General features: G+C 47.6%; 1 protein-coding gene across 1 annotated transcript in view; it reads left to right on the top strand.

Moving 5' to 3' along the window:
* The first annotated feature begins 1436 nt into the window (after positions 1 to 1436).
* The window catches only part of RCOR1 (REST corepressor 1), a 132432-nt gene continuing 107805 nt past the window's right edge, over positions 1437 to 26063 (top strand). Inside the window, exons 1-2 of the mRNA XM_023205674.1 lie at positions 1437 to 2002; positions 2081 to 2140. Coding sequence (XP_023061442.1) covers positions 1720 to 2002; positions 2081 to 2140 — 343 coding nt within the window. The 5' untranslated portion in view covers positions 1437 to 1719. The remainder of the gene's footprint in view (positions 2003 to 2080; positions 2141 to 26063) is intronic.

Genomic DNA, 26063 nt, shown 5'->3' with positions numbered 1-26063 from the left:
GACCCTGAACTTGGTGGGGTCAGGGCTTCTATACTAGGAGGGGTCCCAGCCCTGTTTCTTAAAGGCCATTTAGGCAGAAGTGAACGTGGTCTCTTCAATAAAGTTAATAATAGTTCATGCTGCAAAAAATGTTCAAGAGAAAACCCCTCTTATTTATTCAGGCTTTAAAACCATAAAACTCCCAAATTCTCCCTGTAGCTATTTATATCCAAAGCTCGTCCCCATATTAATCTCAGGTTTGAAGCAACTTAAAAGAAAAATAGCCATCCCTGCTTTAAAAAGATTTCCCGTATAGACCTCCACTGGTCTAATTACGAAGGCAGCGTAGTTTCGGGGTTGGTTGGGGGTAGGGCACTGGGACCTCCAAGGCAGTTACACCCCTCAGCCCCCCACAGCTGTACGGCTGCCCGGTGGTCCCTCTCCAGGGCAGCGGCTCTCAGGCTGGCCTCAGCCGACCCCACCCGCCCGCGCCCCGGGTTCTCCCTCCCGGGGGTTCCGGGGGAAGAGAGGAGGCGGGGCGGGCGGCAGATCCGGAAAAGTGGCTGCCCAAGCCCCGGAGGAAGTTGACCCTCCTCCCGCGCCGAGAGCTTGGGATGAAAATAGCTTCTTCGTCTTTACCCTTCCTGGACCCCCGCCCCAGAAAGGCTGCGCCCGTTCATTCATCTTTCAGCAACCACCCCGGCGACTAGTGCGTCCCCATGCCGGGACTCTGTGCCCCGGGGGCGCACGCGGACCCTCCCTTGGGCCTCCGCCGCGGCGGCGAGCCCCGCACCCAAGCCACCCCGGGGGTCCCCGCCTCCCCCACCCAATTAACGGGCAGCACGGCGGACCCGAGTCCCCACGCGGCTCGCGCCAGGGGAGGTGGCAGCCTGGGAAGCCCGTCCCCCGCGCCGCGGCCCCCTCCCCCGCGAGCCCCGCGTCCCCTGGGAAAGGCGGGGGCGCAGCGAGTTTCCCCCAATTAGTTTCCTCTTTGTATGGAGTCTGAGCGCGCCCGTACCCCTCCGCGCAGCGGAAAGTAGTCCCGGCCGGGCGCTCCGCGGCTTTCCAGCGCCAGGCACATTTTACTTTGAGAAGCCGACGGGACTCTCAGCGGGGTCCCGTGGAGGGGGGCCAGAGGCCGCGGGAGGCGTGTGCGGGCAGTAGGGGCGGGGAGGGCCGCGAACTCCTCGCTGCTGCCTGGAGAGAAGGATCATGGGGCGTAGGGAGATGGCAAACCTCAAACCACGTACGGCGGGCGATACGCGTCAACCGAACCTCGCCAACGGAAGCCCGGAGCCGCCCCTCCCCGCTCCCCCGCCCCGCCGCCCCGGACGGACGGGCTCGCGGAGCCAACCCGGCTGCCGCTCGCCGTCCAAATCCCACCAAAGCCAATGGGAGTGCGAGGGGGGCGGAGCCATCTCGCGTCAGTTGGGCTGCGCGCCCGCCCCCCCGGCGCCCCTGAAGGCCCCGCCCCTGCCTCCTCCCCTCTCCGCTCGCTGCTCCCGGAGTAGTTGGTGCCAGTGAAGTGAGGGCGGCGATGAGAGCGAAAGTTGCGCTCGGCTCGTCGCTGGGTGCTTGAAGCGGCTCCACGCTCTACCCGTCTGGGCCTCCCCCGACTCGGACTCGCGCCCGTGGGCTCCCGTAGCGCCCGCCCGGCCCCGCGCCCCCTCCCCCGGCTCGGCGCCCCCTCCTCAGGAGCCGCGGGTCCCCGCCACTTTCGCACGGCCCCGGCCCCCGCCGATGCCGGCCATGGTGGAGAAGGGCCCCGAGGTCTCAGGGAAGCGGAGAGGGAGGAACAACGCGGCCGCCTCCGCCGCCGCCGCCTCCGCCGCCTGCGCCTCGCCAGCCGCCACTGCCGCCTCGGGCGCCGCCGCCTCCTCCGCCTCGGCTGCCGCCGCCTCGGCCGCCGCCGCCCCCAATAATGGCCAGAATAAAAGTTTGGCGGCGGCGGCGCCCAATGGCAACAGCAGCAGCAACTCCTGGGAGGAAGGCAGCTCGGGCTCGTCCAGCGACGAGGAGCACGGTAGGTGGCAACCGCCCCCGCGGCCCCGGGCCCCGGGCCCCGCGCCGCGCTGACCGCCGTGTTCTGCTTCCCCCGCAGGTGGCGGTGGCATGAGGGTCGGACCCCAGTACCAGGCGGTGGTGCCCGATTTCGACCCCGGTGAGTAGCGGCCCCGGGCGGCCGGCGGCGGGGATGAGCGGGAGCCCCGGGTCCCCGGCGAGCCCGAGGGGGCGGGAGCCCGCCGACAACTTTCTTTTTGTGTGTGCGTTCGCCCTGCCGTCCGTGGGGAGAACAGCAGGGCGAGGACGAGGAGGCGCACACGCACACGAGTGTTCCGCAAACGTGCGTCTGCACCCGGTGGAGGCCAGGTCGCCCCCAGCCGGGCCGGCGCCGCTGCCCCCCTGCGCCTCTGAGGACTGCAGGTGGCGTCGGAGGCGGCCACACCTGGCCTGGGGGCGCTGGGGGTCCCTGCGTCCAGGTGAGCTGCGCCTGGGCCAGGGGTAAAGGTGGCAGTGCCGGAGAGTTAGCGTCCTGCGAGCGCCCCGGACTTAGGAGGTCCCCAGAGACCCGTTTGTCGGAACCCTTCCCAAAGGCTGCTCCCCACGCCTTAGCTTCTCCTCCCAGCCTCTGGCTCTTGCTGGTTCCTGACTCCCCTCCCATCCAAAAGCGAGTAGAAGAACGACCCCCCAAAATCAGTCAATAAAGGAAGTGTGTTTTCCAGAGGGCGCCTGCCTGGGGAAGAGAGCCTCGCGTGTGGCAGTTTGATTTTAGGACCTATTTGTAAATGTGTGTGTTTCCTTTTTTTTTGGAGGAAGAGGTTGTGAAATTGAGAACCGTCAGAAGCTTTAGGCTAACAAATGCTTTTCACCTACAAGAAAGTCCTACACCCTAGAATGGAACACTTACTTCCCTGGCTGCTATTCTGTGTAGAAGCAAATTTAAAGTGGTACAAGAAAAAAAAAAATCCAATCAGACAAAGGAATTCGTCAGATTTTAATGCATGAGATTCTAGCCAGTCTCTGTATGAGACTGTCTTTAAAGGTTGTTGGTATGGAAAATGTTTGAAAGAACGTAGGATTTATTTCAGAAATAAAATTCAACAGAGCATCTTGTAAAGCTGGAGTTAACAGTCCTCCCTGGTTGGAGGGCTTTAGAGCTGGGGTTCTCTATGTAGGTTATACCACTAGTTTATTTTGAAAGATAAATGCATACATGTTTTTTCCTTGGAAACAAGACTGCAGAAAATTGCAATGATCTAGTCCTTGAAAAAGGCGATTGCTCTCAAGCTGTTATTAAGGTACTAAACTGCCCTCTGAAGTGAAAACACGTAAGGGTCCTAGGTGAGCTCTTGGACACTCTGGAAATAAATGACTTCTCTTAAATTGGCCTTCTAAATTTTGATTTCTTGACGTAAGGTTTGTGTTCCTTTTAAGTCCATGTTATTGTTTTTGATAGTTTCCTTCTCCCCAATTCTTTTTTTTTTTTTGGTAGTCACTTCTCATTTATGAGTGACAGGATAGAACTAGGTGACCAGGCTATTTCTCTTGTATGCTTGGCTCCTCCATTCCTCGGTTGGCCACCAGGGGAAGCATACTGTTTTTTGGTTACGGTTGACCCTGTCTTCATTTTGTAGGTCAAGTCTTATCTTTGCTTTAAAACACAGAAGTTAAAGCTTGTCACCAAATGTTCCTAATGTATTATTTTTAAAAATCGACTTCCACAAATCTTTGAGTAAGTTGGTAGGCTTTTTGGTACATTTTGTTAACATAAATTTTGAAAACTTTATTTAGATGTATTGGATGTGACTAAGGAAAAGGGCGTATTTGTCAGCAACAGGAATTAGATTTCTGACATTCATCGAAATGTTGATGTCAGCTCTGCATTGTTAGTAATGAGTTTGACTTCTTTGGAGTTGTAGTTTTCTTTGAAACAGCAAATGTAATATGTTGAACTGTCCTTGGGCTCTTTGTTGGAATAGGTACGAGCATAAACTTGCTAGCAATCAGCTATTCTAAAATGGAAAACACCTAGCAGATTGCAGTAGCTCACACCTGTAATCCCAACACTTGGGGAGGCCAAGGCTGGAGGATCTCTGGAGCCCAGGAGTTGGAGACCAGCCTGGGCAACGTAGTCAGACTCCGTCTCTACAAAAAATAAAAAAATTAGCTGGGCTAATTTTTGGTGGCATGTACCTGTAGTTTCAGCTACTTTGGAGGCTGAGGCTGAAGGATCTCTGGGAGGTAAAGGCTGCAGTGAGCAGTGATCTTGCCATTGCACTCCAGCCTGGGTGACAGAGTGAATGAAAAGGAAAACATGTAACTGTTCTGCTGCATAGTCTTGCTGCCAGTTGGTTGAGTCTTGATACTAAAATTTCCAAATTTCTTATTTTGTGTTTGTTTTAATCTGGCAAGGAATCTAACTGGTGTAATTTCAAACCTTGTTTTGCCAACCTGAGCAGGGGGACACAGTCCTAGATATAGCAGAAAATTGAGATTTTACTATTTTCTAGTGGTTTTTTATGTGTCTTCTCATTTAACTGAAAAGCTTAAGGGGAAGGAAGACTTCCATTTTGGAATAGAAATGATACAACCCGTTTGTTTATTTTTGTGTGTGTGTGTGTGTGTGACGGAGTTTCGCTCTTGTTGCCCAGGCTGGAGTGCAACGGCATGATCTCGGCTCACCGCAGGCAACCTCTGCCTCCCAGGTTCAAGCAGTTCTTCTGCCTCACCCTCCTAAGTGGCTGGGATTACAGGCATGCACCACCATGCCTGGCTAATTTTTTGTGTTTTTAGTAGAGATGGGGTTTCTCCATGTTGGTCAGGCTGGTCTGGAATTCCTGAACTCAGGTGATCCACCCACCTCAGCCTCCCGAAGTGCTGGGATTACAGGGGTGAGCCACCATGCCCAGCCAACATGTTTGTTTTATGGCACAATTCTTTCTTAGCTCTTTAAGATTTAAGACAGGTTCACTCCATGACTGCAAGTTAAGAGTAGTGAATTGAGTAATAAATGAAGAATTGAGAGTTTGAGCCTTACTAGTTTTTATTTCCTCCTCCTACTTGTTTTTTTCTTTTTTCTTTTTTTTTTTTTGAGACCGCGTGTCCATCTGTTGTCCAAGCTGGAGTGCAGTGGCATGATCTTGGCTCACTGCAACCTCCACCTCCGAGGTTCAAGTGATTCTCCTGTTTCAGCCTCCCAAGTAGCAAGGATTACAGGTGTCCACGGCCACACCTGGCTAATTTTTGTGTTTTTAGTAGAGATGTGGTTTCACCATGTTGACCAGGCTGGTCTCGAACTCTTTGCCTCAGGTGATCTCCCTGCCTAGGCCTTCCAAAGTGCTGGGATTATAGGCATGAGCCTCTGTGCCTGTCCCTCCCCCCTCCTTTTTTTTCTTTTTTGAGTCAGAGTCTCGATCTATTGCCCAAGCTGGAGTGGAGTGCAGTGGTGCAATCTCGGCTCATTGCAACCATCATCTCCTAGGTTCAAGTGATTCTCCTGCCTCAGCCTCCCAAGTAGCTGGGACTACAGGCGCGTGCCACCACGCCCGGCTAATTTTTGTGTTTTTAGTAGAGACAGGGTTTCACCATGTTGGCCAGGCTGGTCTTGAACTCCTGACCTCAGATGATCTGTCCCCCCTCGGCCTCCCAAAGTGCTGGGATTACAGGCGTGAGCCACCATGCCCTGCCTCTACCTGAGTTTTGAGTGTGTCTTTGTTCTTCTCGTTTACTAGAATTAAACAGAGAGGTGGATGTGAACAGACAGCTTTTTTTTTCTTTTCTGTTTTTATTATAGGAAAATAAGTAACAAACTATGGTAGAGATGCATGAATGGAGGAATTTGACTTCGTTTTTTTTTTTTTTTTTTTTTTTTTGAGATGGGTTCTTCCTCTGTTGCTCTGGCTGGAATGCAGTGGCACAATCTTAGCTCACTACAGCCTCTGCCTCCCAGGTTCAGGCACTCCCAGGTTCAAGCAATTCTCCTGCCTCAGCCTCCTAAGTAGCTGGGCTTGAAAGGCATGTGCTATTATGTCTGGCTAATTTTGGTATTTTTGCAATTTTTTTTTTTTTTTTTTTTGAGACGGAGTTTTTTTCTCTTGTTACTCAGACTGGAGTGCAATGGCGTGATCTCGGCTGACCGCAACCTCTGCCTCCCGGGTTCGAGCGATTCTCCTGCCTCAGCCTCCCTAGTAGCTGCGATTACAGGCGTGTGCCACCACGCCCGGCTGATTTTGTATTTTTAGTAGGGATGGGGTTTCTCCATGTTGGTCAGGCTGATGTTGAACTCCCGACCTCAGGTGATCTGCCTGCCTCGGCCTCCCAAAGTGCTGGGATTACAGGCGTGAGCCACTGCGTGGCCCTAATTTTGGTGTTTTTGGTAGGGGTGGGTTTTACCATGTTGGTCAGGTTGGTCTCGAATTCCTGATCTGGTCGCCGTGGCTTCCTAAAGTGTTGGGATTACAGGTGTGAGCCACTGTGCCCGGCCTGATTTTTTAAAGTCAGATTTTACTTATTTGCAGTGTGCCAGCTTGACCCTATTTAGGTTTGAAAGCAAATGGTTGGAGCTAAGACTGATATTTCCTATACAGTTCAAAGGAAGATTTAATTCTGTCATCCCTTAGTCTCGCTCTGTTGCCCAGGCTGGAGTGCAGTGGCACGATCTTGGCTCACTGCAAGCTCTGCCTCCCAGGTTCATGCCATTCTCCTGCCTTGGCCTCCCGAGTAGCTGGGACTACAGGCGCCCGCCACCATGCCTGGCTAATTTTTTTGTATTTTAAGTAGAGATGGGGTTTCACTGTGTTCGCCAGGTTGGTCTTGATCTCGTGATCCGCCTGCCTCAGCCTCCCAAAGTGCTGGGATTAGAGACGTGAGCCACCATGCCCGGCCCTGATTCAGTTCTTATAAAATAATTAATACCGCCAGGCGCGGTGGCTCAAGCCTGTAATCCCAGCACTTTGGGAGGCCGAGATGGGTGGATCACGAGGTCAGGAGATCGAGACCATCCTGGCTAACACGGTGAAACCCCGTCTCTACTAAAGAATACAAAAAACTAGCCGGGTGAGGTGGCGGCACCTGTAGTCCCAGCTACTGGGGAGGCTGAGGCAGGAGAATGGCGGGAACCTGGGAGGTGGAGCTTACAGTGAGCCGAGATCCGGCCACTGCTCTCCAGCCCGGGCAACAGAGCGAGACTCCGTCTCAAAAAAAAAAGGAAAAAAAAAAATTAATACCTAGACTAGATCGGTGTAGTGTGGCATTGCTTGGTAATTAGAATACCATTTCTGTTTACACTGAAATAAAAAGCTTTACCAACTTTTAAAGAGTTAAAAAAAAAAAAAGTTAAAAACCAAAGTGCAGCCCTACACTTTTTTAAGTTAGGCTTTGTTCTTACATGTGTTATCCAGACTGCCTTTCCATACTGTCTGCCTTAGATTATGCTGAGTTGTCATGGGTTTCTTTTAATATTCAGTAGTTACAGAATAATAGGGTAAGAGTGAGGATGCTTATCTATCCTACCTCTGGTTAGTTCTTTCCTGCATTAGCAAAACATCACTTATTTTGAAATGAATACTATTTTTCTTTCTTTTTTTTTTTTGAGATAGGGCCACACTTTGTCACCAGTATAGTGGTGTGATCACGGCGGTAGTGAACTTGAACCTCCTAAGTGCACGCCATCCTCCCACCTTAACCTCCCAAGTAGCTGGGGCTACAGATGTCTACCACCATGCCTGACTATTTTTTTGTATTTTTTGTAGAGACAGGGTTTTGCCATGTAGTTCAGGCTGGTCTCGAACTCCTGAGCTCAAGCCATCTGCCTGCCTTGGCCTCCCGAAGTGCTGGGCTTACAGGTGTGAGCCCCGTGTTCAGCCATTATTATTACTTTTTTTTTTTTTTTTTTTTGAGACGGAGTCTCGCTCTGTCGCCCAGGCTGGAGCGCAGTGATGCGATCTCAGCTCACTGCAAGCTCCACCTCCCAGGTTCATGCCATTCTCCTGCCTCACCCTCCCGAGTAGCTGGGACTACGGGCGCCCGCCACCCCACCCGGCTAATTTTTTTGTATTTTTAGTTGAGACGAGGTTTCACCGTGTTAGCCAGGATGGTCTCGATCTTCTGACCTTGTGATCCGCCCGCCTCAGCCTCCCAAAGTGCTGGGATTACAGGCGTGAGCCACCGTGCCCGGCCATTACTATTTTTTAATTTTAATTTTTAATTTTTATTCTGTTTATTCACGTCCTTGGTGCTTCAGAGGTGTACGTTGTTAATAGTGAATGTTTTTGAGATAGTGGCCCTTTAAAAATGCAACCTTTATTTTGAATGTTTAATCCAATATATTTAATCAGATCTGAAAATTTGTGGTTGTCATTGGCTTAACTGTCACTTCAGAGTTGACTTCTGTCGGAAAACTTATGTTTTCATGCGGAATAGGTAATTTTACTGAACAGGGTGTCGATATGCCTTTCATTTGTTTTCACTGGTGATTCTATGTTCTGCTTTTTTTATGCTTTAGATCATTGTAAAAAAATAGATATACCAAAATTATGGTGAACGCTTTGTGATTTTTTGTTTTTGAGACAAGGTCTTGCTCTGTCACACAGGCTAGAGTACAGTGGCCTAATCTTGGCTCACTTCAAGCTCTGCCTCCCAGACTCAAGTGGTCCTCCCCGCTCAGCCTCATCAGTGGCTGGGAATACATGTGTGTGTCACCTTGCGTGAGCCTAGGCTGGTCTCAAACTCCTGTGCTCAAGCAGTCTTCCTCTCTTGGCCTCCCAGAGTGCTGGAATTACAGGCATACGCCTGGCAATGCTTTGTGCTTTATTTATGTATTTATTTATTTTAGTTTTATTTTTATTGTTTTTTTTTTTTTGAGACGGAGTCTCGCTCTGTCGCCCAGGCTGGAGTGCAGTGGCCGGATCTCAGCTCATCTCGGCCTCCCAAAGTGCTGGGATTACAGGCTTGAGCCACCGCGCCCGGCTTTTTTATTGTTTTTTGAGACGGAGTTTTGCTCTTGTCACCCAGGCTGGAGAGCAATGGCGTGACCTTGGCTCACTGCAACCTCTGTCCCCTGGGTTCAAGTGATTTTCCTGCCTCAGCCTCCCTGGTAGCTAGGACTACAGGTGTGTGCCACCATGCCCAGCTAATTTTTGTATTCTTTGTAGAGATATTATTTTGCTGGCCGGGCATGGTGACTCACGCCTGTAATCTCAGCACTTTGAGAGGAGGCCGAGGCAGGTGGATCACTTGAGGTCAGGAGTTCAAGACCAACCTGGCCAATATGATGAAACCCCGTCTCTACTAAAAGCACAAAAATTAGCTGGGCGTGGTGGTGCATGCCTGTAAACCCAGCTTCTCAGAAGGCTGAGGCAGGAGAATTGCTTGAACCTGGGCTGCAGAGGTTGCAGTGAGCGGAGATGGCACCACTGCATTCCAGCCTAGGTGACAAAGTGAGATTCTGTCTCAAAAAAAAAAAAAAAAAAAGATAGGGTTTCGCCGTATTGGCCAGGCTGATTTTGAACTCTTAGCTTCAGATGATTCACCTGCCTTGGCTTCCCAAAGTGCTGGAATTACAGACATCACCCACTGCCCCCGGCCAATGCTTTGTGATTTAAACACTGTTTTAAGGGCAGTGTTCACCCAAATGAGAGGTCAGGGTTTTAGCAGGTAATGATGAATTTTGTGAGTGATCAGTTTCATTAGATAGTGTGGTAGGGAGACACCCAAAGCTGGTTATCAGGAGATTGAATATCCTGTCTCTGACAAAGAAGGTGATGTAAGGTAGAGCTGGTCATTTTATCTCCAGGGGCCTCAGTTTCCTCAACCGGGAATCTGGTTCTTTTCTTCATGAGTAGTCTATGATGATGTCAGTTATTCAATAATGTCTTTTAAAATTCATTCTTCTGTTTTGTTATTTTTATTTATTTTTTTGTGACAGGGTCTCACTCTGTCACCCAGAGTGCAGTAGTGTAATCAACTTACTATAATCTCAAATTCCTGGGCTCAAGTGATCCTCCCGCCTCAGTCTCCTGAGTATCTGGGACAGTAGGCACATGCCACATACACAGCTAATTTTTTTTTTTTTTTTTAAGACGGAGTCTCCCTTTCCAGGTTGGAGTGCAGTGGCGCAATCTCGGCACACGCCAATCTCTGACTCCCTGGTTAAGTGATTCTCCTGCTTCAGCCTCCTGAGTAGCTGGGATTACATGCACGCACCACTACACCCAGCTAATTTTTGTATTTTCAGTAGAGACGGGGTTTTAACATGTTGGCCAGTATGGTCTTGATCTCCTGACTTTGTGATCTGCCCACCTCAGCCTCCCAAAGTGCTGGGATTACAGGCATGAGGCACTACGCCCGGCCCTACTCAGCTAATTTTTAAGTTTTTTGTGGAGACGAGGTCTTGCTCTGTTGTCCAGGCTGGTTTCAAATTCTTGGCCTTCAGCAATCCTCCTGCCTTGGCCTTTCAAAATTGGGAATTATGGGTGCGAACCATCAGGCCTAGTCAGAGTAAAATTTTGAAAATTGGTAGGATAGGATAGTTAATGTGCATAATTAGAATATGCCTTTTTACAAGTCATCATAAGGAGGATAGAATGGTGAAGGTAGAGCTGTGAAAAAAACAAAACATTTCAAATAGAACAGTACCCGTGACTTGATTAAACACTTCTTTTTTTTTTTTTTTAACATGGAGTCTTGCTCTGTTGCCAGGCTGGAGTGCAGTGGCATGATTTTGGCTCACTGCAACCTCTGCCTCCCAGGTTCAAACAGTTCTCCTGCCTCAGCGCCTCCCCCCCGCCCCCCCAGTAGCTGGGACTACAGGTGCATGCCACCATGCCCAGCTAATTTTTGTATTTTTAATAGAGACGGGGTTTCACCATGTTGTTCAGAGTGGTCTTGATCTCTTGACCTTGTGATTCGCCCGCCTCAGCCTCCCAAAGTGCTGGGATTACAGGTGTGAGCCACCACGCCCAGCCAAACACTGATTTAATACTAGGTTATATTTGCTTCAGGTACAGCTAAAGCCTCATTCCCGCCTTCTTTATTCATTAATTCACAGTTGATTTATATTATTTCTGTGATAGTTTGCATTTTCTGAGAAGCAGATGACAAGACAGAATTAGATATGCAAGAGGTTCATTAGGGTAGGATATACTTGGGAAGGATAAAGAAGAGAGGAAGGAGGTGTAGGTGGCAAGAGCCTTTACACTGGAAGCACATGTGATACCTGTGAAAGAAGAGAGGGAAGGAATGATGATTAATGATGGATAGAGGAACCTCCAACTGCAGTGCAGCTGGCAGTTCAGAGAAAATCTCAGCCAGAGTAGATTGTTGGAAGAGTCTGTTGGGCAGGAATGGTCCTGCCCTGTGAATGTCTGCTGTGTTCAGTCATTGGCTGGGAGCAGCCTAGAGTAGCCTTGCTTTGGTATGGGTGCTGTAGTAGATTCCTGGCAGCTGAGACTGTCAGTTAACTACACCCCTTGCAACATTTTCTCTCTTGAAGGGAAGTCTGAGTGGCACACTCTCAAGGCTGTCAGAATTCCCATACATGTTTTTTGTACTTTAATACATGTGTGTGAGGCCAGCCATGGTGGCTCACACCTGTAATCCCACCACTTTGGGAGGGTGAGGCGTGTCGATCACCTGAGGTCAGGAGTTCAAGACCAGCCTGGCCAACACGGCAAAACCCCGTCTCTACTAAAAATATAAAAATTAGCTGGGTGTGGTCGCAGGTACCTGTAATCCCAGCTACTTGGGAGGCTGAGGCAGGAGAATTGCTTGAGTTCGGGAGGTGGAGGTTGCAGTGAGCCGAGATCGTGCCACTGCACTCCAGACTGGATGATAGGCGAGACTCTGTCTCAAAAAAAAAAAATGTGTGATAATATGTTTTCTTGTTATTATTAGTGTTTTTGTAAATGGAATAATCTGTGCTATTAATGTACTTTTATGCTTTCCAAACAAGTACATTTCCACTAGCAAGGTAAACAACTTCGTTTTCACCCTGTCTTCGTCATGGTGTTAGTTAGGTTATTAATGTTTTTTGAAATGCTATGCTTATATTAGCATTTTTTTTTCCTTTTTTTTTTTGAGATGGAGTTTTGCTCTTGTTGCCTAGGCTAGAGGGCAGTGACGCGATCTCCTCTCACTTTAATCCCCGCCTCCCAGGTTCAAGTGATTCTCCTGCCCCAGCCTCCCAAGTAACTAGGATTACAGGCATGTGCTACCACGCCTGGCTAATTAAAAAAAATATTTGTAGTAGAGAAGGGGTTTCACCATGCTGACCAGGCTTGTTTTGAACTCCTGACCTCAAGTGATCTCCCACATTGGCCTCCCAAAGTCCTAGGATTACAGGCATGATCCACTGTGCCAGGCCGCTTCTTTCTTTTTTTGTAGACTTGGTTATCATTCTGCCTCTCAGGCTGGAGTGCAGTGGCATGATCACAGCACACTGCAGCCTCAGCCTCCGGGGCTCCAGTGATCCTCCTGTCCCAGTTTCCTGAGAAGCTGGGACTACAGGCGTGAGCCAGTATACCTGACTGATTTTTAGACTTTTTGTAGAGACGGGGTTTTGCCAAGTTGCCCAGTCTGGTCTCCAACTCCTAGGCTCAACCAGTCCTTCTGCTGTGTCCTCCCAAAGTGCTGGGATTACAGGCGTGAGTCACTGTGCCTGTAATTAAGTTTTCCAGTTGATGATGAAGTTAAGTGTCTTATGGTTTTAATTTTTAATTTTTTTAAGAACCTTTTTTTCCCCCTTTTTTGAGATGAGTTCTCACTCTTGTCGCCCAGGCTGGACTGCAGTGGCGTGATCATAGCTTACTGTAGCCTCGAACTTCTAGGGCTCAAGTGATCTTCATACCTCAGTTTCCAGAGTAGTTGGGACTACAGTTTTTCACCACCACACTCAGGAAAGAACATGACAAAAAGTACTAAGTGTCTTTTAGCTAAGTATTGAAAATAGTGGTTTTTTATTTATTTGTTTATATGTACTTTTTGAGACAGGGTCTGGCTCTGTCATCCAGGCTGGAGTGCAGTTGTGTAATTTTGGCTCCCTGCATCCTCAGCCTCTCAGGCTCAAGTGATCTTCCCACCTTGGCCTCCTGATTAGCTGGGTTTATAGGCTCCTGCCACTATGCCCAGCTAATATTTGTATATTTTGTAGAGATGGGGTTTCAGGTTTTGTTGGTCTTACCCCTGGCCCGGGAGTGTCTTTGTAAATGTTTTGTTTGTTTGTTTTTTGCCACTCAGTTTTCTCCTGTGAATGTATCTTTCTTTTGCTATTTTTCTTTCTTTTTTTTCCTTCCCCCCTTAGATAGGGTCTCGCTCTGTTGCCCTGGCTGGAGTGCAATGGATCAATCTCAGCTCACTGCAGCCTTCATCTCCTGGGCTCAAGTGATCCGCCCACCTCAGCCTCCGAGGTAGCTGGGACTACAGCAGTGTGCCACCACACCTGGATAATTTTTGTATTTTTTTGTAGAGACAGGGTTTCACCATGTTTTCTAGGTTGTTTTGTTATTTTTCTATAGGGTGTTGGTTTTTTTGTATGGATTTGTGTGAGTTCTTTTTTTCTTTTTTTTTTTTTGAGATGGAGTCTCGCTCTGTCACCCAGGCTGGAGTGCAGTGGCCAGATCTCAGCTCACTGCAAGCTCCACCTCCCGGGTTCACGCCATTCTCCTGCCTCAGCCTCCTGAGTAGCTGGGACTACAGGTGCCCACCACCACGGCCGGCTAGTTTTTTGTATTTTTTTTTTTTAGTAGAGAGGGGGTTTCACCGTGTTAGCCAGGATGGTCTCTATCTCCCGACCTCGTGATCCGCCCGTCTCGGCCTCCCAAAGTGCTGGGATTATAGGCTTGAGCCACCGTGCCCGGCCAAGTTCTTTTTTTTTATATATTTGGATATTAATTATTTATTAGAATTGCATATATGTTTTTTGTTTTTTCTGTAATATTATGTGTGTTGGGGGGAGGAGGATTTAGTTTATTTGACGAGGGATAAAAATATATTCCTGATTGGATACTACTCAGAGACTGGTCTTGGTATATATACCCTTGATTTCTAAGATGAATGTTGCTGAGAATTGAGAATTTTGTTGTTGTTTTGTTTCAACTAAGTTATTCATCTCATTTCTGCATGTTATTAACTAGTTGACCCAAATCACAGTGCTGGATGACTTGAAACGCTCTGATTTAATTTCTGCCTATTATGTAGTATAGTAGCATATGGATTAAAGGTTAAAGTTACAGCTTTGATCCTATAATGGTCAGTTAGTTTCCCATGAAAGGTTAAAATGCTATAGACTAAAACAAATAGCTGTCTTAGGGATTTGCCACTCCTTATAAGGCAATGGGTAGTGTGTGGATAAGGAGGTACAACTTTGTCATCACTAACAGAAAACCCTTGAAAGAATGATCTGTCGGCCTGGTGTGGTGGCTCACGCCTGTAATCCCAGCACTTTGGGAGGCCGAGACGGGCGGATCACGAGGTCAGGAGATCTAGACTATCCTGGTTAACACCGTGAAACCCGTCTCTACTAAAAATACAAAAATATTGGCCGGGCGTGGTGGTGGGTGCCTGTAGTCCCAGCTACTTGGGAGGCTGAGATAGGAGAATGGTGTGAACCCGGGAGGCGGAGCTTGCAGTGAGCCGAGATTGCGCCACTGCACTCCAGAATGGGCGACAGAGCAAGACTCCGTCTCAAAAAAAAAAAAAGAATGATCTATCCAGGTTGTTTACTCTGTGCTAGGCTAGTTTTAACACACGTCAAATCATTTGACCCTCACAACAGTCATAGGATGTAAAGTCACTATCTCCATTTTCCAGATGAGGAAACCTCTGTTTCCTCAGCATTGAGAGGCTGAGTCTTATGGTTCCGCCTAATAACTTGCCATGGTAATCCAGTCTGAGAGACCCTCAGCTGTAAGATGCATCATTATTTTATGTTTCACTAAGAAAGGAAAAGGATCAACAAGATAGACCGTTAATTATAAATATAAGAATTCTAGCCGGGCGCGGTGGCTCAAGCCTGTAATCCCAGCACTTTGGGAGGCCGAGACGGGCGGATCACGAGGTCAGGAGATCGAGACCATCCTGGCTAACACGGTGAAACCCCGTCTCTACTAAAAAATACAAAAAAACTAGCCGGGCGAGGTGGCGGGTGCCTGTAGTCCCAGCTACTCGGGAGGCTGAGGCAGGAGAATGGCGTAAACCCGGGGGGCGGAGCTTGCGGTGAGCTGAGATCCGGCCACTGCACTCCAGCCTGGGCGACAGAGCGAGACTCCGTCTCAAAAAAAAAAAAAAAAAAAAAAGCTGATTTATAAGTATATAGTCAGAATTCAATTTAGTGTATTTTAGAGGGTCAGCCAGAATCCTCTTTAAGAGAAAACACTTAGGCAGGGTGCAGTGGCTCACTCCTGTAATCCCAGCACTTAGGGAGTCTGAGGCGGGTGGATCACCGAGGTCAGGAATTCGAGATCAGCATAGCCAAAATGGTGAAACCTTGGCTCTACTACAAATACAAAAAAATTAGCCAGGCTGTAATCCCAGCACTTTGGGAGGCTGAGGCATGAGAATTGCTTGAACCTGGGAGGTCGGGGAGGTGGTGGTTACAGTGAGCCGAGATGGTGCCACTGCACTCCAGCCTGGGTGACAGAGCAATACTCCATCTAAAAAACAAGAAAAGAAAAAAAAGAAAAAAGAAAAAACACTTAGGAGCAAGGCTTTATTGGATCCATTGATTAGTTGTTTCCATGTGGCCCCAGGTGTTGGAGAATTTTATGTTTAGGGTTGCCAGAGCCAACTTGTAGTCCAGTTACATTCCTTTTCTTCCTAGCAGTGAAAACAGAGGTGAAATGGGAGGTATTTAGCTTGGTTGCCTGGGGACAAATTGGACTGAGTTGCTTTATTCCTGCATGTATGTTGAAATAGTCATCTTCACAACTTAGAACATGGTTGGAGTTTTTTTAGAAGAGCCATTTCTTTTGATGGTGTGACTGAAGGCTATCCATACAGTCATGTATTGCAAAACAAATGTCATTTTGGTCAAGGACAGTGGTCCCATAAGATTATAGTGGAACTAAAAAATTCCTGTCACCTAGTAACTTCACCTTGTCTATAGTGCAACAGTGTGTAGCATTACTCAGGTGTTTGTGTGGTGTTGGTGTAAACAAACCTACTGCACTGCCAGTCTTATAAAATCTAGCTCATGGAGTTATATACCGTACATAGTACTTGATAGTGACAATGACTGTGTTACTGGTTTGTGGATTTACTATACTATACTTTGTATGGTTATTCCTACTTACAAAACTTGTGTTTGCTGTAAAACAGTCTTAGGCAGGTCCTTCAGGAGGTATTCCAGAAGGAAGGCATTGTTACTCTAGAGTGTGACACCTCTGTGTGTCTTATTGCCTATGAAGACCTTCCAGTAGGACAAGATACGGAGTTGGAAGATGGTGCTATTGATGATCCTGACTGTAGGCTAGGCCATGTGTGTGTCTTTGTGGTTTTGTTTGTTTGTTTGTGTTTGAAAATGGAGTCTCACTCTGTTGCACAGGCTGGAGTGCAGTGGTGGGATCTTGGCTCACTGCAAGCTCCGCCTCCCTGCTTCAAGTGATTCTCCTGCCTCAGCCTCCCGAATAGCTGGGATTACAGGTGTCTGCCACAATTCCTGGCTAATTTTTGTATTTTTAGTAGAAATAGGGTTTCATCATGTTGGGCAGGCTGGCCTTGAACTCCTGACCTCAGGTGATCTGCCTGCTTCGGCCTCCCAAAGTGCAGGGATTACAGGCCTGAGCCACCGTGCCCAGCCTAATTTTTATGTTTTTAGTAGAGGCGGGTTTCACCATGTTGGCCAGGCTGGTCTTGAGCTCCTGACCTCAGGTGATTTGCCTGCCTTGGCCTCCCACAGTGTTGGGATTACAGGTGTGAGCCACTGCACCTGACTATTTACACCCATACTTTCGCTGAAGGTTGTAGTTCCTGCCCTGCTTTACTTTTATTGACAAAGAAGCTGCTGGGCTTGGTGTTCTGCTTTCAAACTTAGCATGGATATAGGGAGTTCAGGGGAGGAGGAAGAGAAGAGTAGGTGCTTAACTAGTTTTGATCTTACTCAGTACCAGAGAGTCTTCTGGGAGCTGGTGGTGTCATGTATGTCTGATTTCTTTGAGGGTGTTAGCATGGTTTTTTGAACCGCCAAATTAGGTTTTAAGTTTTTTTTTTTTTTTTTTTTTTTTTTTGGGGGGGAGACAGGATCTCACCCTGTCCCCCAGGCTGGAGTGCAGTGGTGGGAACATGGCTCACTGCAGCCTTGACTTCCTGGGCACCTGTGGTCCTCCTGCCTCAGCCTCCCAGGTAGCTGGGATTACAGGAGTGAGGCACTGCACTTGGCTGTTAAAGTGTTATATAGTATGAACTTGTCAGAGCTAAATAGTGGCTGAATTTTCTAAGAATATGTGCTTGGTTTGGTGTCTTTTCTTGAATAGGCTTTTGTTTTTATTTTTTTGTTTGTTTTGTGTTTTTTTTTTTTGATACGAAGTCTCGCTCTGTCGCCCAGGCTGGAGTGCAGTGGTGCAATCTTAGCTCACTGCAGCCTCTCAGGTTCAAGCAGTTCTCCTGCCTCAGCCTCCCGAGTAGATGGGATTATAGGCATGCTCCACCACACCTGGCTGATTTTGTGTTTTTAGTAGAGACGGGGTTTCTTCATGTTGGTCAGGCTGGTCTCGAACTCCTGACCTCAGGTGATCTGCCTGCCTCGGCCTCCCAGAGTGCTGGGATTATAGGCGTGAGCCACCGTGCCCTGCCGAATAGGCATTTTTTAGTAGACATTTGATAAGGACCAAGTGCAACTGTATAACAAATGGAAATTCAGGGAAAAATTGTCTTTTAAATTACAGTTAAAAGCTGATTATCCTTATCTTTCCTTATAATGAATTTATATAAATTAGAGATGCATATCTTGCATAGATGTGTTTTCTTTTGTTATATAAAGTGGTGAAAGTTACATCACAAAATTAGGTGTTTTTTGGCCAGGAGTGATGGCTCATACCTGTAATCCCAGTGCTTTGGGAAGCTGAGGCAAGTGGATCACCTGAGGTCAGGAGTTTGAGACCAGCCAGGCCAATATGGCGAAAACCTGTCTCTACTAAAAATAGAAAAAACTAGGCAGGCGTGGTTGCTCATGCCTGTAATCCCAGCACTTTGGGAGGCTGAGGTGGGCAGATCACGAGGTCAGGAGTTTGAGACCAGCCTGGCCAACATGGTGAAACCCCGTCTCTACTAAAAGTATAAAAATTAGTTGGGCGTGGTGGCATGTGCCTTTAATCCCAGCTACTCCGGAGGTTGACGCAGAAGAATGGCTTGAACCCGGGAGGCGTAGGTTGCAGTGAGCTGAGATTGCGCCACTGCACACCAGCCTGGGCAACAGAGCGAGACTCCATCTCAAAAAAAACACACAGATACAAAAAGTTAGCCAGGCGTGGTGGTGCACGCCTGTAATCCCAGCAATTTAGGAGGCTGAGGCAGGAGAATTGGTTGAACTGGGGAGGCCGAGGTTGCCATCAGCCGAGATCGCGCTACTGCACTCAAGCCTGGGCGAAACAGAGACTCCATCTCCAAAAAAAAAAAAAAAATTAACCGTTTTACAATGAACAATTCAGGGGCATTCAGTGCACTCACCTTGTTGTGGAGCCACTACCCTTGTCTAGTTCCAAAACATTTTCATCACCCTAAAAAGAAAATCTCATATGCATTAGAATGAAGAATGAGTTACTTCTCATTCTCCATTCTCAGTACCTGGCAACAACCAACCTGTTTTTTGTTTCTGGATTACTTATTCTGGAAATTTCATATAAGTGGATATGTGACCTTCATGTCTGGCTTCTGTCATTTAGTGTAATGTTTTCGAAGTTCATTCCTGTTGAAACTTGAGTCAGTATTGATACTTTCTGTACTTCGTTGCTTTTTGTTTTGTTTTGTTGTTGTTGTTTTTTTTTTTGAGACGGAGCCTCGCTCTGTCGCCCAGGCTGGAGTGCAGTGGCCGGATCTCAGCTCACTGCAAGCTCCGCCTCCCAGGTTCACGCCATTCTCCTGCCTCAGCCTCCCGAGTAGCTGGGACTGCAGGCGCCCGCCACTTCGCCCGGCTAGTTTTCTGTATTTTTAGTAGAGACGGGGTTTCACCGTGTTAGCCAGGATGGTCTCGATCTCCTGACCTCGTGATCCGCCCGTCTTGGCCTCCCAAAGTGCTGGGATTACAGGCATGAGCCACCGCGCCCAGCCTTGTTGTTTTTTTGTTTTGCCTTGTTTTTTTTTTGTTTTTTTTTTTTTGAGACGGGGTCTTGCTGTGTCACCCAGACTGGAGTGCAGTGGCCGGATCTCAGCTCACTGCAAGCTCTGCCTCCCGGGTTCACGCCATTCTCCTGCCTCAGCCTCCCGAGTAGCTGGGACTACAGGCACCAGCCACCTCGCCCGGCTAGTTATTTTGTGTTTTTTTAGTAGAGACGGGGTTTCACCGTGTTAGCCAGGATGGTCTCGATCTCCTGACCTCGTGATCTGCCCGTCTCGGCCTCCCAAAGTGCTGGGATTACAGGCTTGAGCCACCGTGCCTGGCTTGTTTTTGTTTTTTGAGATGGAGTCTCGCTGTCACCCAGGCTGGAGGACAGTGGCATGGTCTCAGCTCATTGCAACCTCTGCCTCCCTCGTTCAAGCGATTCTCCTGCCTCAACCTCCCAAGTAGCTAGGATTATAGGTGCGTACTACCACGTCTGGCTGATTTTTGTATTTTTAGTAGAAATGGGGTTTCACCATTTTGGCCTGGCTTGTCTTGAACTCCTGACCTCAGGAGATCCATCTGCTTTGGCCTCCTAAAGTGCTAGAATTACAGGCGTGAGCCACCGTGCCTGTGCTTCGTTGCTTTTTATGGCGGAATAATAGTTCATTTTGTGTATCTGTTAAAGTTTATTCACTTGTTTTTGTTTTCTTTCTGTAGATAGTCTTGCTCTATTGCCCAACTGGAGCTCAGTGACTCGATTATAGCTCACTGCAACCTCAAACTCCTGGGCTTAGGCTGTCCTCCTGCCTCAGTCTCTTGAGTAGCTGAGTCTACAGGCACGTGCTGCAATTCCTGGCTAATTAAAAAAAAAATTTTTTTTTTTTTTTGGAGTGCAGTTTCGCTTTTGTTGCCCAGACTGGAGTGCAATGGCACAATCTCAGCTCACCACAACCTCCAGTTCCCAGGTTCAAGTGATTCTCCCACCTCAACCTCCCAAGCAGCTGGGATTACAGGCAGGAGCTCCCATGCCTGGCTAATTGTTTTTGTATTTTTAGTAGAGATGGGGTTTCTCCATGTTGGTCAGACTGGTCTCGAACTCCTGACCTTGGATGATACGCCTGCCTCGGCCTCCCAAAGTGCTGGGATTACAGGTGCCTGGCCTAATTTTTAATTTTTTTGTGTGGAGAGACGGAATTTCTTTATGTTGGCCAGACTGGTCTCAAACTCCTGACCTCAAGCACTCCTCCTGCCTCAGCCTCCCAAAGTGCTGAGATTATAGGTGTGAGCCACTAGACCTGGTTCATTCGTTGATGGACATTTAGCTTGTTGTTACCTTTTGATTATTGTGAACCGGGCTGTTACGTATATTCATGTACAGGCATTTATCTGTTTTCATCCTTTTAGGGGTATATACCTATTAGCAGAATTGCTGGGTTATGGAGTAATTCCGTGCTTAATTTTTTTTTCTTTTCTTTTTTTTTTTTTTTTGAGACAGGCTCTTACTCTGTTGCCCAGGCTGGGGTGACAGTGGTACGATCTCGGCTCACTGCAACCTCTGCCTCCTGGGTTCAAGCGATTCTCCTGCCTCAGCCTTCTGAGTAGCTGGGATTACATGTGCATGCCACCACACCTGGTTAATTTTTGTATTTTTAGTAGAAATGGGGACACATGTTGGCCAGGCTAGTCTTGAACTCCTAACCTCAGGTGATCCGCCTGCCTTGGCCTCTCAAAGTGCTGGGATTACAGATGTGAGCCACTGTGCCCGGTCTGTGCTTAACTTTTTGAGGAACCATTAAATTGTTTTTCATAGTAGCTTAACCATTTTATACTCCATGATTAATGTATGAGAGTTTCAACATTCTACTTTTTATTTTCTGTCTTTTGAGTTGGAGTCTCTCACTCTGTTGCCCAGGCTGGAGTGCATTGGTGCGATATCGGCTCACTGCAGTTTCCGCCTTCCAGGTTCAGGTGATTCACCTGCCTCAGCCTCCTGAATAGCTGGGATTGTAAACATGCGCCACCACGCGCGGCTAATTTTTTTTTGTATTTTTTAATAGAGACAGGGTTTCACTGTGTTGGCCAGGCTGGTCCTGACATTAGGTGATCTGCCCACCTTGGCCTCCCTAAGTGCTGGGATTACAGGTGTGAAAATGCTGCTGATGACAGTGCAGAGAGTACTGAGATTCTTAGAGTAGTGGAGTTACTCGATCCTTCCTGTGGTGGAGGGTTGGGAGTTGAAGAAACCAGGAAGTCTTATATGAAGTGGTCTTTTAAGGGCAGGTGCAGTGGCTCACCCTTGTAATCCCAGCACTTTGGGAGGCTGAGGCAGGCAGATTGCAAGGCCAAGAGATTAAGCCCATCCTGGACAACATGGTGAAACCCCGTCTCTACTAAATACACAAAAACTAGCTGGGGGTGGTGGTGCGTGCCTGTAGTCCCAGTTACTCCGGAGGCTGAGGCAGGAGAATTGCTTGAATCCTGGAGGCAGAGGTTGCTGAGCCGAGATCGCGCCATTGCACGCCAGCCTGGACACCAAGAGCAAAAATCCATCTCAAAAAAAAAAAAAGAGAGAAAGAAATGGTCCTTTAAGTCAAGCCTTAAAATGTAGGAATTATGTAGTTAATTTGAAAATTAGTGTTATATGATATAGAAGCTGTACATGTTATAAAAATTATTTTGAAAATGCTAGTCTTCAAAATTTTCGTTCAGATTTTCCTTGTAGTTATCTAGAGCTGTGCTGTCCAATAATGTAGCCACTAGCTACATGTAACTATTTAAATTTAAATTAATTAAAATTAAATAAAATTAAAAATTCAGTCCTTCTGTTACACTAGGCACATTTTAGATATTCAACATCATATATAGCTACTAGGTACCATATTGGACAGCTCAGAATAGAGTATTTTTATCCTCCCAGCAAGTTCAGTTGGGTGGCAATGATGCAGACATTATGATGGACTGAAAGCATTATTATTATTTTATTATTATTATTATTATTGTGTGTGTGTGTGTGTGTGTGTGTGTGTGTGAGACAGAGTCTCGCTGTGTCACCCAGGCTGGAGTGCAGTGGTGCGACTGCAAGCTCCCCCTCCCGGGTTCACGCCATTCTCCTGCCTTAGCCTCCCAAGTAGATGGGACTATAGGTGACTGCCATCACGCCTGGCTAATTTTTTGTATTTTTAGTAGAGATGGGGTTTCACCGTGTTAGCCAGGATGGTCTCGATCTCCTGACCTCGTGATCCACCCGCCTTGGCCTCCCCAAGTGCTGGGATTATAGGTGTGAGCTACTGCGCCCAGCCCAAAAGCTTCATTATTATTAATTTTTATAATTAACTCAGACGTTTTGCCTTTTTTATCGAGTGCGTGAAATTTGAGATGGGTACAGCTGATAAATGTATGATGACTGTGTACTGAATTCCTCTAGGGATATATTTGTTTAAATATTACCAATAAGGTGTTCAAAATAAGGTTATTTGAAAGAGCAAGTTGAAATGAAAAGCTTAGGAGAGCTTAGTTTTTTTTTTTGAGGCAGAGTTTCACTCTTGTTGCCAGACTAGAGTGGAATGGTGTGATCTTGACTCACTGCAACCTCTGCTGCGCGCACCTCACCTCCCGCCCCTACCCCCCCGCCCCGGCCTTCAGGCGATTCTCCTGTCTCAGCCTCCTGAGTAGCTGGGATTACAGGCACTCACCACCACGCCTGGCTACCTTTTTGTATTGTTAGTAGAGATAGGGTTTCACCATGTTGACCAGGCTAGTCTCTCCTGACCTCAGGTGATCCGCCCACTTCGGCCTTCCAAAGTGTAGGGATTACAGGCGTGAGCCACCATGCCTGGCCTCAGCCTATAGTTCTTTTAATGCCCTTATCTACTAATTCTATCATATGTCATTTCTGGGTCAATTTCAGTTGCTTGATTTTTTTTTTTTCCTTCCTCTTTTTGGGTTGTCTTTTCCAACTACTTTGCTTATCTGTTGATTTTTGGATGCCAGACATCATGAATTTTACTTTGTTGGAGGCTGGATATTTTTGTATTTCTATAAATATTCTTGAGTTTTGTTCTGGGACATGGTTAAAATACTTAAAAATAGTTTGATGAAGTCTTACTTTTAAGCTCTGTTAGGTGAGATCAAAGCCATTTAGTATAGGGCTATTTCCCACTATTGAGTCAAAATCCTTTTGGGGATTCTGTGTGATAGCCCATGGACTGTGGTTTTCCACTCTGGCTGTGAGGAACCAGCACTCTTCCTTTTCCCATGCGAGCCTCGTGGATTGTTCCATTTGATTCTTTTGGGTATTTTATTTATATTTTTAGAGAAGGCGTCTTGCTCTGTAACCCAGGCTGGAGTGCAGTTTCGTAATCATAGCTCCTTGCAGCCTCAAATTCCTGGGCTCAAGCTATGCACCCCATATAGATGGGACTATACCATGCCTGGTAACTTTTATTGTTTTAGAGACAGGGTCTCACTGTGTTGCCCATGCTGGTCTTGAACTCCTGGGTTCAAGCGATCATCCCTCCTCAGCCTCCCCAGTAGCTGGGATTACAGGGTTTTGCCATCACATCTGGCTAAGGGAGTGTGGAACCAGGGACAAAGACCAAATACGTATTTCACAATATATTACACAAGTTAAATCTAGTTCATGGCACTCCACCTTGACTGGAAGTGTAAGTGTAGATTTTGCCATGTTGCCCAGGCTGGTCTTGAACTCCTAGCCTCAAGTGGTCCCCTCCTCCCAAACCCTGGCCTCCCAAAGGTGCTAGGATTGCAGGCATGAGCCACCGCATGGGTATTACATAGGTATTGCTGTAATCCCAAGTAGCTTGGATTACAGGCGCCCGCCACCATGCCCGGCTAATTTTTTTTTGGATTTTTAGTAGAGACGGGGTTTTGGGCCAGGCTGGTCTCGAACTCCTGATCTTAAGCGATCCGCCCGCTTCGGCCTCCCAAAATGCTAGGATTACAGCTGTGAGCCACCGCGCCTTGTCTAATTTTTGTATTTTTTGTAGGGATGGGGATTTCCCCATGTTGGCCAGGCTGCTCTTTAACTCCTGGCTTCAAGCAGTCTATCTGCTTCGGCCCCCCAAAGTGGTGGGATTTCAGGAGTAAGCCACTGCGCCCAACCCTGTTCTTTTCAATATTCCTGACGAAGTACTCCGTCTGATCTCATTTGCTCTTAGAAACCTGCTTGCTGGTTACCCCATGCAGTGGCTCACACTTGTAATCCCAGCACTTTGGGAGACTGAGGGGTAGGATTGCTTGAGGCCAGGGGCTAGAGATCAGCTTGGGCAACATGGCAAGACCTGGTCTCTACGTGCACCTGTAGTGCTGGCTACTTGGGAGGTTGAGATGGGAGGATTGCTTGAACCCATGAGTTTGAGGTTGCTGTGAGCTCTGATCACACCACTGCATTTTAGCCTGAGAGACAGGAGACAGTATCTCTTAGCAAAAAAAAAAAAAAAAAAAAAGAAAGAAAGAAAAAGAAAACAAATCTGACTACAGTACTGATGATTCTAGCCCAGAATTTTCCAAAGGAATATAGGTGTTTTTTTGTTGTTTTGTTTTTTGAGATGGAGTTTCACTTTTTTTGTTTTGTTGTTTGAGATGGAGTCTTGCTCTGTCACCCAGGCTGGAATACAGTGGTGCAATCTCAGCTCACTGCAACCTTCGCCTCCCGGGCTCAAGCAGTTCTCATGCCTCAGCCTCCCAAGTAGCTGGGACTACAGGCATGCACCACCACGCCTGGCTAAGTTTTGTATTTTTGGTAGAGACATGGTTTCACCATGTTGGCCTGGCTGGTATCGAACTCACGACCTCAGGTGGTCCGTCCTTCTTGGCCTCCCAAAGTGTTAGAATTACAGGTGTGAGCCATCGCACCTGGCCTTTTTATTTTATTTTATTTTTTTTAAGAGATGGAGTCTAACTACGTTGCCCAGGCTGGTCTTGAACTCCTGGCCTCAAGTAGTCCTCCTGGCTTGGCCTCACAAAGTGCTGGAATGACAGGAATGAACCACTGCGCCTGGCTGAGATAGGTTGTTTTTTGAATTAACTATTCTTTTTTTTTTTTGAGATGGAGTTTTGCTGTTGTTGCCCAGGCTGGAGTGCAGTGGCGTGATGATCTTGGCTCACCACAACCTCTGACTCCTAGGTTCAAGAGATTCTCCTGCCTCAGCTTCCCAAGTAGCTGGGATTACAGGCATGTGCCACTACACCCGGCTAATTTTGTGTTTTTAGTAGAGACGGGGTTTCTCCATGTTGGTCAGGCTGGTTTTGAACTCCCAACCTCAGGTGATCTGCCCTCCTTGGCCTCCCACTGTGTTGGGATTATAGGCGTGAGCCACTGCACCCAGCCATGTTTTTAAGATTTTTAAACATCTGGCTCTTTTTTTTCTTTCTTTTTTTTTTTTTGAGACGGAGTCTTGCTCTGTTTCCCAAGTTGGAGTGCAGTGGTGCCATATTGGCTCACTGCAAGCTTTGCTTCCTGGTTTCACGCCATTCTCCTGCCTCAGCCTCCCGAGTGACTGGGACTGCAGGCACCCGCCACCACGCCCGGTTAATTTTTTCATATTTTTAGTAGAGACAGGGTTTCACCATCTTAGCCCGGATGGTCTCAGTCTCCTGACCTCGTGATCCGCCTGCCTCAGCCTCCCATAGTCTTGGGATTACAGGTGTGAGCCACCGCGCCCGGCCCATCTGGCTCTTTTTAAATGTCAGATATTGATAACTTCCTAACTGAATTAAGATTTTATATGTCAGATGATTATCATTTTGAGTTGTTGCTTAGTTCTCTGCTTGCTTGGCAACAGGTCAGTTTCCATGGTATTGCCTTTTTTTTTTT

The sequence above is a fragment of the Piliocolobus tephrosceles genome, chromosome 6 (genome assembly GCF_002776525.5).
Source record: "Piliocolobus tephrosceles isolate RC106 chromosome 6, ASM277652v3, whole genome shotgun sequence".
Lineage (NCBI taxonomy): Eukaryota > Metazoa > Chordata > Mammalia > Primates > Cercopithecidae > Piliocolobus > Piliocolobus tephrosceles.
The sequence above is the reverse complement of the archived record's forward strand: the minus strand, read 5'-3'. Positions and strand labels throughout refer to the sequence as shown.